The 13,662-nt window shown below is 41.9% G+C and overlaps 1 protein-coding gene across 2 annotated transcripts in view; it reads left to right on the forward strand.

Annotated features, from left to right (window-relative positions):
- LOC119816258 (microtubule-actin cross-linking factor 1) overlaps positions 1-13,662 on the forward strand; it is a 319,531-nt gene that overhangs the window by 42,408 nt on the left and 263,461 nt on the right. Inside the window, exon 1 of one of the 2 annotated variants that reach the window (XM_038332759.2) lies at positions 12,618-12,705. The exons of the other annotated variant lie outside the window; for it this stretch is intronic. Within the exon in view, the coding sequence (XP_038188687.1) occupies positions 12,654-12,705 (52 nt within the window). The 5' untranslated portion in view covers positions 12,618-12,653. Of the gene's footprint in view, positions 1-12,617; positions 12,706-13,662 lie in introns of those variants that run through there. 2 annotated transcript variants of the gene reach the window in all.

Here is a 13,662-nt window from a genome sequence, read left to right on the forward strand (position 1 = left end):
GTTTGGGTTTCATTCTCAAAAGATCCCAAGGAAGATGGGGGAAGGGGAGAGAACAAGGCCCCTGCACACATTTGTCTAGAGCTGATATCTGTCTGGTCCTAAGGTTACTGCAGTGTTTGCTTCTTGTGGAGAACAATGGTGGAGGAAGTGGTTTGCTGTTGACTTCTGGAACTGGGCTCAGCAGCCTTTATCCTCTGCAGCTGCCGCACATACTTTTGATTCTTGCTGAGAAAGGCAGTTGTTAGGTTTGGAAGTCTTTAGATTCCAGAGCCAGCTGGACAGCTGACCTGGTAGCTGTTTCCCAAACTGCATCTCTCTGTCACCTCATCTCCTTGCCCCCCCTCCCCAATACTTTTTTTTTTTAAACTTTGGAATGATATTCTATATTTAGTGAGCTAGACAGTTAGAAGGTTGGGGGAGACCATGGATGGAGTATTTGAGCCAAGGACAAAATATATTCTTTCCCCAAACTTTAACCCTTTCACCCTCAAATGGCCACTTAAGGTGTTAGGAATGTATCTCTACTTCATGGGTGAGAGCAGTGTTTATTTTTGGGTGTCTTGGATAAAATATTTGGGGGGAAGGAGTGGGGAGATGTTCGTACCACTCCATTTATGGCTGAGCAATGCTTGGTATTCTACAGAGGGTGCTGTAAGAACAGCGGGAGAGAGAGCTCCACATTCTGACTGTTCACCTTTCCTTCAGGATGGCTACGACCTTGTGAGCTCCAGAGGGGAACAAGGCTGTCTCAGGCTCACATGAGCCCCAGCTGATTTTCCTGGGCATCTTCTACTCTCCTGGGCTCTTGATTCACCACCTAGGAATGACTAGGAATGGCAGTAACCAGGTTCCTACCTGGAGCACCTGGAGGGCTCTTGGCATACTGCAATGTTGGTGTTGGTCTCCTAGACACAGATTGGGCCTCTTCAGGCTCTTCGAGTCATAGGCTGGGACTTAGCTCTCCCTGCAGCTTGTTCCAGGAGGCACTGACCTACTTTTCAGGGACAATTAAGTGTTTGTGAGCAAAGGAAGGCGGTGACCAAAGTGAAGGTAAACTAGAGCTACATTAAACAAACATTGGGAGTTTCTTTTTCCATCTCAAACATCAGAGCCTATCTCAGTCCAGTGTAATGGTAGACCAGCCTGATGGGGTCCAGATTCTAGATGCTTATTGAGACGGCCACACAGTCCTTGAATTCTTTTTTTTTTTTTTTTATTTTTTTTTATTTTTTATTTTTTATTTTTCGAGACAGGGTTTCCCTGTAGTTTCTAGAGCCTGTCCTGGACCTAGCTCTTGTAGACCAGTCTGGTCTCGAACCAGTCCTTGAATTCTTATTTTGTCAGTACACTTTAATATTAGAAGTTTCCTTTCATAATCACACACCCTCTGTCTTTTTTAGAACAAGATTTGGAAGGAAGTGAATTGGCTAGTAAGAGGCAGCAGTCCCTTAAGGTGACAGCATCCTGGTTAGTTTGTAGCATCTCTGAAAGAATTCTATCTCTCTTCTTATTGTAACAGACTGGAATAATAAGCTAGCTAGGAACCTGGATCTTTAGGGAATAAGTAGAGTGTTTAGGTTTTCCTTTCCTTATAAGGCAAGAGTTGAGAACTATTACATGTATAAGCTTTTAATAAATAAATTAGAAAACTCAGCGAGAATTAGTATTAAAAAATAGATTCAATAGCTGGGTGGTGGTGGTACACACCTTTCTTTAATCCCAGCACTCAGGAGGCAGAGACAGGCGAATCTCTGTGAGTTTGAGGCCAGCTTGGTCTACAGAGTGAGTTCTACAGAGTGAGTTTGAACAGGCTCCAAAGCTACAGAGAAATTCTGTCTCAAAAAAACAAAACAAAAAAGATTAGATTCAGCCTTTTTCTTCCTTTTATCCCCTCCTTCCCATTCCCACACTGGGCCCGTAGTCATTTTCATTATTTTTTTCTTTCTCTCTTATTGTTTTTAATGAGCTATATATATATATATTTTCCACTCCCTTACCACCCTACCCTCCACCCCGCACTCCAAATTCTCTGGAGCTGTGGATTGTAGTCTGGTTATACTTTGCTTTGCTTTATATCTTGCAGATGCAAATTTTTGTCCTGCTTGGTCCTGCAGTTGTTCAGTCCCAAAGAAACACACAGAAGCTTATATTAGTTGTAAACTGTTTGGTTAGAGTTACTCCTGGGTGAGTTTGCTTTTTTGTTCTAGAGCTTTCAGGTATGCTGTTAAGTCACTAGTGTGGGATTTCTCCAATTTCTTTATGTAGGCACTTACTGCTATGAACGTTCCTCAAAGCACCGCTTTCATTGTGTCCCATAAGCTTGAGTATGTTGTGTGGTCATTTTCATTGAATTGTAGGAAGTCTGTAATTTCTTTATTTCTTCCTTGACTCAGTTGGGCAATATTCAGTTTTCATGAGTTTGTAGGCTTTCTGAAATTTGTGTTGTTTCTGAATTATAACTTTAAGCCATGGTGATCTGATAAGTTATTCCTTTTTTTTTTTTTTTTTTTGGTATCTGTGGAGGTTTGCTTTGTTACTGAGTGTGTGATCAATTTTAGAGAAAGTTCCATGAAGTGCTGAGAAGCAGGTATATTCTTTTGTGTTTGGTCGGAATATTCTATAGATGTTTGTTAAGTCCATTTGAGTCATAACATCTGTTAGTTCTCTTTCTCTGTTAAGTTTCTGTCTGGCAGATCTGTCCAGTGGTGAGACTTGGGTTTTGAAGTCTCCCACTATTAGTGTGTGGGGTTTTATGTGTGATTTAAGCTTTAGAAGTGTTTCTTTTATAAATGTGGGTGCTCTTGTATTTGGGGCATAGATGTTCAGAATTGAGATTCATATTGATGGATTTTTCCCGAGTCAAATATGAAATGTCCTTCTTTGTTTCTTTTGATTGATTTTAGTTTGAAGTCTATTTTGTTAGATATTAAGATAGCTAACCAGCTTATTCCTTAGGCCCATTTGCTTGGAAAACCATTTCTTAACACTTAACTCTGAGGTAATGTCTGACTTTGAAGTTGAGGTATGTTTCTTGTATGCAGCAGAAGGATGGATTCTGTTTTTGTATCCAATCTGTTAGCCTGTATCTTTTTATTGGCAAATTGAGTCCATTGGTATTAATGGATATTAATGACCAGTGATTGCTGGTTCCTGATATTTTTGTTGTTGTTGGTGGTTTGTGTGTGCCTTTCCTTTCTTTGGTGTTTGCTGGTGTGGGATTATCTATTGCCTATGTAGGTGTAGCTAACTTCCTTAGGTTGGAGTTTTCCTTCTAGTACTTTCTGTAGGACTGGATTCGTGGATAAGTATTGTTTAAATCTGGTTTTGTCTTTAACATCTTGTTATTTTTGTCTATGGTAATTGACAGCTTTGCTGGGTATAGTAGTCTGGGCTGGCATCCGTAGTCTCTTATTTTCTACTTAATGCCTGTCTAGGACTTTCTGGCTTTCATTATTTCCATTGAGAAATCAGGTGTATTTCTGATAGGTCTGCTTTCATGTATTACTTGGCCTTTTTCCTTTGCAGCTGTTAATATTCTTTATTCTGTATGTTTAGTGTTTTGATTATTATGTGGCAAGGGGACTTTTTTGTGGGGTCTAGTTTATTTGGTGTACTGTCAAGTTTCTTGTACTTTCATAGGCATGTCCTTCTTTAGATTAGGAAAGTTTTCTTGTATGATTTTGTTAATTGTATTTTTTGTGACTTTGAGATGAACTTCTTCTTCTTTTATCCCTATTATTCTTAGGTTTGGTCTTTTCATGGTATCCCAGATTTCATGGATATTTCTTGTTAAGAGTTTGTTGGAGTTAACATTTTCTTTGACTAATGAATCCATTTCCTCTATTGTATCTTCAAAGCCTGAGATTCTTTCTTCCATCTTTTGTATTCTGTTGTTTGTGCTTGCATCTGTAGCTCCTGATCATTTACTTAGCTTTTCCATTTCCAGAATTTCCTTGGTTTGTGTATTGCTTTCATTTCAGTTCTCAAGTCTTGAACCCTTTCCTTAACCTGTTTAATTGCTTTTTCTTGGTTTTCTTTAAGGAATTTGTTGATTTCTGCCATTTTTTGTTTGTCTTTTCCTCCATTTCCTTAAGGGAATTTTTTATATCCTCTTTAAGGGCATCAATCATCTTCATCAAATTATTTTTAAGGTGATTTTCTTCTGTTTCATCTGTGTTGGGATATTCAGGTATTGCTGTTGTAGAACCACTAGTTTCTGGTGGTGCTGTATGTATTGCTCTTTATGTTGTTGAGTGTATTCTTGCCCTGCTGTCTACCCATCTCTTCCTTCAGTTAGTGGAACCTGTGCTTCAGAGGGTCCTTCTTCCTCCAATTGGTACAGCTGGTGACTGTGGGTCCATTGAGCAGGCAGGGCAGAGCCTCAGGCGCTCACTCCTCCAGATACAGGTGGCCCCAGACTCAGGTGGTCGCTCCTCCTGATGCATATGGAGTCACTCTTAATTGCTGAGCTCCTGGCTTATGGGTTTTTTATTTTGGTTTGGTTTTTCAAGACAGGGTTTCTCTGTGTAGTCCTGACTGTCCTGGAACTTGTTCTGTAGACTAGGCTAGTCTCAAAGTCACTGAGACCCACCTGTCTCGGCCTGTCGGGTGCTCTTGGTGCAGGCATGTCTATAGCTCTGGTGGTTGCTGATGCAGAGAATGGCACTGGATGTTGGCTGGGACACAGGTGCTCTTTCCCAGCGGGACTTTTTTTTAATATAGTTTCTGGAAGCCGGTGCTGTCGATGTTTCCAGGCTGCCGTATCTGTACTCCTTCACTGATGCTTCTCAGGCTGGCCAGCCATCGCAGCCTTTCCTCTCTCTCTGCCGCTTCCAGGCTGGGGCTGGGGGGACACCGCTGCTGTCCCTTTCCCTGTCCCATAGTCATTTTCTCTACTGAATTTTGGAGTGACTCCTTGACAGGTTCATGAGGGCCACCACTTGGCTGCCACTCCTGCCCTGAAATCTTGTAATTCTATTATATTGATTCCAGTTCCTTTTCCCTGCAGCAGCTATTCTAGATTTCACAGTCCTCGCTGGTTCCCCCCTCCCATCAAGCCATCCGGTCTTTACTTACCACACCTTCCCTTTCATTTATTTCATCTGTTAGCTCTACCAGTTCTCACCTCCTTACCTGATTTCAGAAGCAAGTTGCTAGATAATTATTAGTTTGTCTTTCTCAATCAGCTTATAACTCCCTCCCCCATCTCCTTCCTCTCTTTATATTGCTTTACTTTTCTAGATAAATATTACCAGTCTGTCATCACAACTGAAGTTGCTCTCACTTACATGACCTACTTGAAGAACTGAGCAGTCTCTTACTCCTTCTTGTGTCATTTGCCATAGCTTTTAATAGTTTTAGACATTTTAAATCTTTATTTTGTTTTTTATATCAACTGATATTTATATTCTTCATCTATGATTCTGAAATCAGATTCCTTGATAACGAGTCCCCTCTCCCCCAGGTTCATACTTGTATGTCTGTCTATACTTGATTTTAGCAGAAGGTTGAAAAGCGATGCTTACTGGTGTGTAAAGTGCTTGCCGTGCCTTCTCTACAGAAATGCTAACCTTTTCCAAGCCTAGCCCATTGCCACCATCCTTCTTTCCCTTGCCTAAATCCGCTTCTCCCTTGAAGATCTCTCCTAACAACTCTCCTCCTGGTTGGACCCACTGTTCTGTGTGAGGTCACATCTCTGGAAGGGATTATTAGTTTTATCCGTTGTTGATGTCCTTTTGCCTTCTGATTTACCTGCTTCACAAACACCTTTTTATACAGTAATCTTTGGTTCCCAGTGAAAAGTAGCTCGTGAGTGGTGTTCTTGCTGTCTACCCCAGCCAGGGAAGTTCAGCTTCTCCCGGGAGCTCTGCGCTACTTTGTATATGGTCCTGTCTTTGTGCTTGACATCTTATTATTAGCAGTTATCTTGTTAGTTGTCTGATTCCCAAGATGGAGTTCATGAGAGCAGACTATACCATCTTCATCTGTTCTTTGATGCCATGACAGTGGGTGCATTGTTGGATTGTCTGTTACATTCCAGATAGCTTCAGATAAAGGGTACTTGGAAAATCTAAGAAGATGTTAAATTGTAGCACAATTGCCTTGCTTTATTTTCTTTCATAAAATAACTATGTCTATCTTTGAAAAAATATAAGATAGTGAACAAAAACATAAAATGAAAGCAACCTAAAATTAGAGTGTAGCATTTTAAATTCAGGACCTTGTGCATGTTAGGTAAGTTCTCTATTTTCTTCCTCTTTCATCCTTCATTCATTTTTTCCTTCCTTTGTCATTTTTATTCTGTGAGAATTTCATACATATAGTGTATTTTGATCAAATCCACCCTCCCTTTTTTCTGATTTCTTCCCTGTCTTTCTCATTCTAATTTGCTTTTATGTGTTCTTTTTAAAATAGAGTATATTATAAATTGGTGCTCAGTATGGTGGTGCACGCCTTTAATCCAGCACTCAGAAGGCAAAGATATCTAAGTCAGAGGCCAGACTGGTCTACATAGTGAGCTCCAAGACAGCTGTGGCTATGTAGAGAGACTATGTCTAAAAAAACAAAGAAAAGTTTAGTATCAATTTAAATGGCTTTCAATATCCCTTATGTGGGTGTATTGCTCTTTCTTAAATTAAAAAAAATTATTAATTTCTGTATATGGGTATTTGACTTGCATGTATATCTTTGTACTACATACATGCTTGCTGTCCTAGGAGGCCAGATGACAGTGTGGAAGTGGAGTTAAAGGTGGTTGTGAACCACTGTGTGGTTGCTGGGGATTGAATCTGGGTTCTCTGGAAGAGCAGTTAGTGCTCTTAAACACTGAACCATCTCTCCAGCCCCCAGATGTATTGCTCCTATGTCAGTCTCCTGTTACTGTATTTTAAAAGAAGTTTGCCATTGTTTGGTATTATAAATAGTGAGATGAATAAACTTGTATTATAAAAATATATTTCACACCATGTTGACAGTAGTTTCTGTCCTGCCCAGTCCCGCAGTCATTCAGTCCTAAAGAAACACACAGAGGGCTACATTAATTATAAACTGGTTGGCCTATTAGCTCAGGCTTCGTATTAACTAATTCTTACCTCTCTCTCTCTCTCTCTCTCTCTCTCTCTCTCTCTCTCTCTCTCTCTCTGTCTGTCTTTCCTTCCTTCCTTCCTTCCTTCCTTCCTTCCTTCCTTCCTTCCTTCCTTCCTTCCTTTCTTTCTATTCTTACATCTTACAGTAACCCATAACACTTGTCTGTGGTAGCCACACGGCTTGGGACCTTTTATCAGCGAGGCGTTCTCATCTTGTATCCTCTGTGTCTGGATGACGACTGCAGACTGAACCTTTCCTCTTCCCAGAATCCTCCTGTTCTGGTCACCCCACCTATGCTTCCTGCCTAGGTATTGGCCAATCAGTGTTTTATTAAACAATACAACTGACAAATCTTTACAAAGTACAAGACTGTTGTCCCACAACAACACCAGGCTAGTGCCTTTATTTATCCCAGCCATCAGAAGGCAGAAACAGAGGCAGAGGCAGGTTGATTTCTGTGAGTTTGAGGCCAGCCAGAGATATATGGTGAGATGCTGTCTCAAAATATAAAACACAGGCCTTGTGTACACCTTTAATCCCAGCATTCAGGAGACAGAGGCCGAGACAGGTGGGTCTCAGTGACTTTGAGACTAGCCTGGCCTACAGAACAAGTTCCAGGACAGTCAGGACTACACAGAGAAACCCTGTCTTGAAAAACCAAACCAAAATAAAAAACCCATAAGCCAGGAGCTCAGCAATTAAGAGCATTGACTAATCTTCCAGAGACCCTGGGTTCAGATGACCACAACTATCTGTAACTAGTTCCAGGTGATCTCATACCCTCTTTTGGCTTCCATAGGCACATGGTACACTTATATACATGGAGGCAAAACACTCATACATATAAAATAAAAATAAATATTTCTAAAAAATAACCATAAGTAAGAAGATAATAATATATCCTCTGTTTTGTTTTATGTGTTAGCTATTTTGGCAAAGGGGGTCTTGAATAGTCCAAGTTTGCCTCAAATTTACAATTCTCCTGCCTCAGCCTCTGGATTGCCAGAATTATAGGCATGTTCTATCATGCTGGTTCAGGCTTATATGCACATCTTTAAGAAAAGGTTTTAGATTTGGAACTGTGGGGTCAAAGGATATGAATAGTAAACTTAGTGAATAGATAGATCCATTGCTAAATTTAAAACTTTTTATTCCAAATACTTCAGTCTTATAACCAGAGATGATAGCATAGAAGCCATAGATGTTTCCAGTGTTTGTTAAACAGTTGTGGATATTCTCACTGAAATTCTATAAGGTGCTTTCTTTGATCCCTTAATTTTGTGATGTTTTCCCACAGATTCTCAGAACTGTGCTCCACTGTCCTGAAGTCACCATCATGTGCTCTGTCCTGGGATTTCTTTTTAAATATAACCCTATTGTTAGCAAAAGGCCGTTCCAAGGGAAAATATCGTTAATACTATATTTAGTGTCTGGAATCTGATTTCTTAAAAATGTTTATTTTGCCTTTTTCCTCTGCTAAAGGTACAAAAGAATGCTACTGAAGTGTGTAGCCTGTGTTTTTTGTAGACTTGTTTGCTTTTTCTGGCAGACCCACCCAGGTGACTTGAGCCAGTAAACACCTTTCTTATTTTTTTTTTTAGAATATCCAGTTGTGGTTTTCTTAAGCCGTGGCCTACCTTTAGCCTATTCGAGTGCCACTGTATTCTCCATGCCTTGATAGTGGTGATGGGAATCATTTTTAGAGGTGGTGACGTCTTATACAGTGGGGATCTAAAGCCTCACTCTAGTGGGAGGGGGATCTTGTCTCATCTTTTCCTTAAGTCCGCATAGTTCCTGGCAGGGAAGCTTTCTTTCAGGCTGTTTTATGATTTTATAAACTGCCACAGCAATCTTAGTTTCAGGCAGAGTTTGCATCTCAAGTCAGGCAGGAATATCCTAGGACAGGTGTGTTTGTTTGCCTTCCTTTCTGGTTGCTAGGACTTTCTTACATTGTTGGTTCTTATACTACTAGTATGGGAAGGTAAGGATGCAGGATTTGACCATTTCTTCATGGCAAAAAGAAAAGGACTGTGGTGGTTTGAATAAAAACGGTCCCTATAGGCTCGTATATTTGATGTTTCCACACAGGGAGTAGAACTGTTTAAAAGGATTAGGTGTGACCTTATTGGAGTGGGTGTGGTTTTGTTGGGAAGTGTGTCTTTGAGAGTCAGCTTTCCAAAGCCCAGGCCAGGCCGGCCCAGTGTCTCTCCCTGCCTGTAGATCAGTTACTTCTCCAGTGACCTGTGTGCTACTGTGCTGCCATGATGACAAGGCCCTAGCCTCTGAAACTGTTAGCAAAGCCCCCAATTAATTTTTTTTTTATCAGAGTTGTCTTGGTCATGGTGTCTCTTCACAGCTATAGAACAGCAGCAAAGACAAGGACCCAGGAGTATTAACTGATTTGAGGGTCTGTGGTCCTCATGGATCATCTTTCACGACAATGTCAGGCCTATAGTGGATGTCTAAGCCATACCAAGTACCTCCTTAGGTCTTGGCCAGACCTGTACTTAGTTCTCTTGAAGGCTCCTTTGACTTGCTAAGTCAGTCTTCTGTCTAAGCTGAGATCTGAGTTCTTTGTCTTCTCTTGCTCATTCCTGGAGAGGTGGCTTTGGCCCTTGGATAATCCTTTCCTCAGAGGGCAAACTAATTTTCTCTTCAGCAAGCCAGAGGACCAGGTGTAATTCCACCCTTCTCACTCTCAAATGTACTGCCATGGGGAGACAATGAAGAAAGTGATCTTTGCTGCTCTCAGAATAAGACCCTGAACCTGGCACCTGTTTTCATTACTGGCCCCTGAAGTCATTGGAGACATTTTTGCTCTCTCCCTGGGCCAGCTGCTGCTTTGGGATAGTGGTAGCAACTGGCTGTCAGAGAATCAGTTCTGCTGCAAAGAGAATCTGTGTATTCACACAAGGCACGTCCTTTCTGTGTCCCTCACCCTCTTGTCTTCACAGTTCATGTGGTGAGTGAGCAGCCACAAGTCATCTTTCCCCTTACGTTGATGACACCATGGCCCTCATCTCTCAGGAGGAGATACTGCCCTTTCTTCTTCCTTCTCTCTCATAGTTCTGTCCCCCAGTCCCTAGTCAGTGTCTAGTACCCCGGTGACCATTTAAAATGAGTGCATGTAAAATGAGAGGTGGGATAAACTCCGTGATCGGCCATCCAGATTTAGTATCGCTGACCTGACAAGTGCCCTGTGAGAAGAGGATCTTTGTTTAGGAGAAGGATTGCTTCGCATGGAGTTTTGGAGCCACTTATTTCCAGAGGAGTCTGGGAAATGGTGGCAAGTTCAGGAAGATTTGTTCTCTCTTCATAAGCCTAGTCTAGAACTTTCTTTTCAGTCCAGTTCTGCTGGCACACTGGCTCTCCTTTCTCGGGAGCAGTATCCTCAGTTTGACTCAGGGCTTCATGTCACCTGGCTTCTGTCTCCAGGCCACTTGAAGATAGGGCAAGACATTCCTTTTGAACAGTCACCCCATTATTGAGAGTCAAGCCAGAAACCATCAGAACCATACCCTGTGTTTGGATTCTACACTTCCTGATCTGGCTGCATCTAGTCAAGCTCCACTCAGCTGTTAGGTGTCTGTGTCTTTGTTAGGGCTGTGGGAGACAGCAGAGCCTTTTTCCCTTTGTCAGCAGCTGGCTAGTGGATGCCTTTGGGTTGCCAGATCTGAAGCCATCCACATTTGTCTGTCTGTGTCTGAAACTTACAGAGAATCTCTTTTACCACCTGAGCTAACTTCTCACTGTACACCTTTGTGAGACTTAGTGCAGGATAAAAGACAAATAGCTACAGAGTGTGGAGAGCTTTTTGTACTGTGTTACTTGGAAATAGTTTCTGGAGAGAAAGTCCCCTGTCTCCAAGAATGCAACTGGAGTCTCGGCCATTTCACCCCTGCTCCCCAAAGAGCCCTCAGCTGGAACCACCACTTATTCGGTTATTCCAAACATCCTTGTTTTTGTTTAATTTTTATCTGATAAAATTTTGTTAAACAATTTTATGGTGCAACACACAGAGGAAATGACAAAGCAGCATGTTGTCTTTTAAGTGTGCTCAGTTTAAGTCAGCTGCTCCTGCAGTCGGATTGCTGCTGTGGGGCTGCTCTCCTCCTGGACTCAGCTCTTCTCTGGCTGCTTGAACCACTCTATTCATATCTCATTGTGTTAATTGCTTAACTCAGAAGAGGTTCTTATCTGAGATCAGCTCACGACATCTTTACCTGAAGTTCATTGACCCCTCTTCCATTCAATTTATAAACAATTATTTTATTTTGTTTTTTTTTGTTTTCAAGACAGGGTTTCTCTGTAGTTTTGGAGCCTGTCCTGGCTCACTCTGTAGACCAGGCTGGCCCTGAACTCACAGAGATCCACCTGCCTCTGTCTCCCTAGTGCTGGGATTAAAGACATGCGCCACTACCTCCTGACTCAAAACAAATTTGAATAAAGGTGAATATGTGTTTTTTTTTTCCCTAATAAAGACTATCCTTAGCTTTTGTAAGATTCTCAGTGGTGTTTTCAATTAAAAGGAATTAAGAACTAGCATTTTATAAGCATTTGGGATTCTTGTCATACCTAGTTAGTGGCAAAACTGAATCTTGAGATAGTCTCTGAATTTAAACTTTGACTCTGCATCTATTTTTTTTTTCCCCACTAAACACTATTGCCTGTTTTTTTCCTGGAGAAAAAGTAGAATGTCTCCGGAAGACCAAAAGGACCGGTTCCGTGTTTATCTCGGTCTACAGCTGCTTCCATAGACAAAGAACCCAGTTGCCATAAGTCAATCAGGGAGTTTGCCTATTAGACTCTATGATTTGCTTTCCCCCCTCCTTTCAGTGCTGGAGATGGAATCTAATACATCATAAAATCTATACTTTTCTTTTTTTCATTATGTCCTACTGTTTGATTCTTGATCTTAAAGCATTGAATTCCTACTTATCTTGCCCACTAAGTTGCCTTTTGAGAAAAGGAATTAGGCATTTAAGTTTCCCTTATGTGAATCTTGATGCTTAGATTTCTATAGAGTGGTTGGCTACCTTGCTGGGATATGAAAAAAAGCTGAAAGTATGTTTGCTTTATGAAATCTGCCCCTTTACCGTGTGATATTTGCCTCAGAGTTTCTGTTGTGATGATATTTTTTGTGATGAGTGTGGCACTTTATAATTTTTGTTTTCAAATGCTGATTGGCCCCTTTAACTGGTGTACTGAAGAGTGTTGTTCAAGCCAGAGGAGCAGTAAATCCCAGCAGAGCCTGGGCTGGGGTCTAGAGGGAAGGTGGCTGATGGCAGGCTGGACTTGTTATGGTCTCCTGACTCTTTTGCACAAAGGAGGGGCTAACTTCTGTGGGGAGGTATTTCCGCTCACTGCAACAAATGAGGGTACACAAAGGGCTGTAATCTAATGAGGCTTCTCTGGTGATGTCACTTGTACTCGTGGTCAAAGTCCAGTTCTTGGGAGCTTGCAGTCCGGGAATAGACTTCAGTTGGTTTGTTCATTCTCAGCCCTCAGCTGTCACTGCACCATGGTGCCTACTTCCAGCCGCTGAACCAACACAGCTGGGCCGGGGCATGAACGCTTACAAGTACCAGAAGTTCCTGGAGGGACTCAACAACCTTAGAGGTATTTAGGCTGTCCTCGCTGATTGCACGAGCACTAGTGGATGAGTGTGCTTGCAGGCGGAGGTGGGGGTGGGAGCCTTTACTTATCTTACAGGCAAAGGAAACCCTCTTAGCCAGAGCTGCCCCCTTCATGTGTTTAGGTAGTTAAATGTGGAAGGAATGGTTTATGAACACATCCCAAGTTAAGTTAGAAGAGAATGCCTCGAGGCATTTTAGCAGTATCCTGCTTGCTCTCTTGCCTGAGTGGGTGTTTAAGAACTGTCTCCTAATCTTCTTGAGCTCAGCAGGACTCAGGGCCACTCCCTGTTTTCTCTGGGATTGCTGGCAGTGTAGGTAGAGGGCTCTTGCTACCCTACCCTGCAGCCTCTCCTAGGTGTTGCTAGGTTTCTTGGGCAGGGGTTTCTAGCCATATGAAGAAAACAGGGAGTGGGCAGAGTGGCTGAGGAAGGAGCATGGGTTGGTGGTCTATAGTGACTTCAAAAATATGAATCAATGATTTTTCTGAAGGGGACAGCTTTTTATTAAAATGATATTTTAAAGAAAAGAATAGTTTGTTTTGCACCATTGACAAACTCTTTCCTGACTATTGATAAAAATAATCCATGCAGCCAGCATAGTGATAGTGGGCATCTTCAATCCCAGCACTCAGGAGGCAGAGGCAGAGGCAGGTTGATTTTTGTGAGTTCAAGGCCAACCTGATATAAATAGTTCTAGGCTAGCCAGGACTACATAGTAAGTCCCTGTTCTGTTCCCTCTCTGCCTCCCACCCCCAAAGTCACTCAGATATGACAATGTAGGATTCTTTTGGCTATTATGGTGGAAAAGGATTGAACTCCTTTACTTTCCCTTCTCTGGTTACCAGATGGTTCTGTTTCCTTGTGTTGAGGAGCATGCTCCAGCCATGCATCCCCTTTCATCAGGAGTCAGGATCCTGGACTCAGAATAAGCATGGTGTGTA

This window comes from Arvicola amphibius, chromosome 6, assembly GCF_903992535.2.
Source record: "Arvicola amphibius chromosome 6, mArvAmp1.2, whole genome shotgun sequence".
Lineage (NCBI taxonomy): Eukaryota > Metazoa > Chordata > Mammalia > Rodentia > Cricetidae > Arvicola > Arvicola amphibius.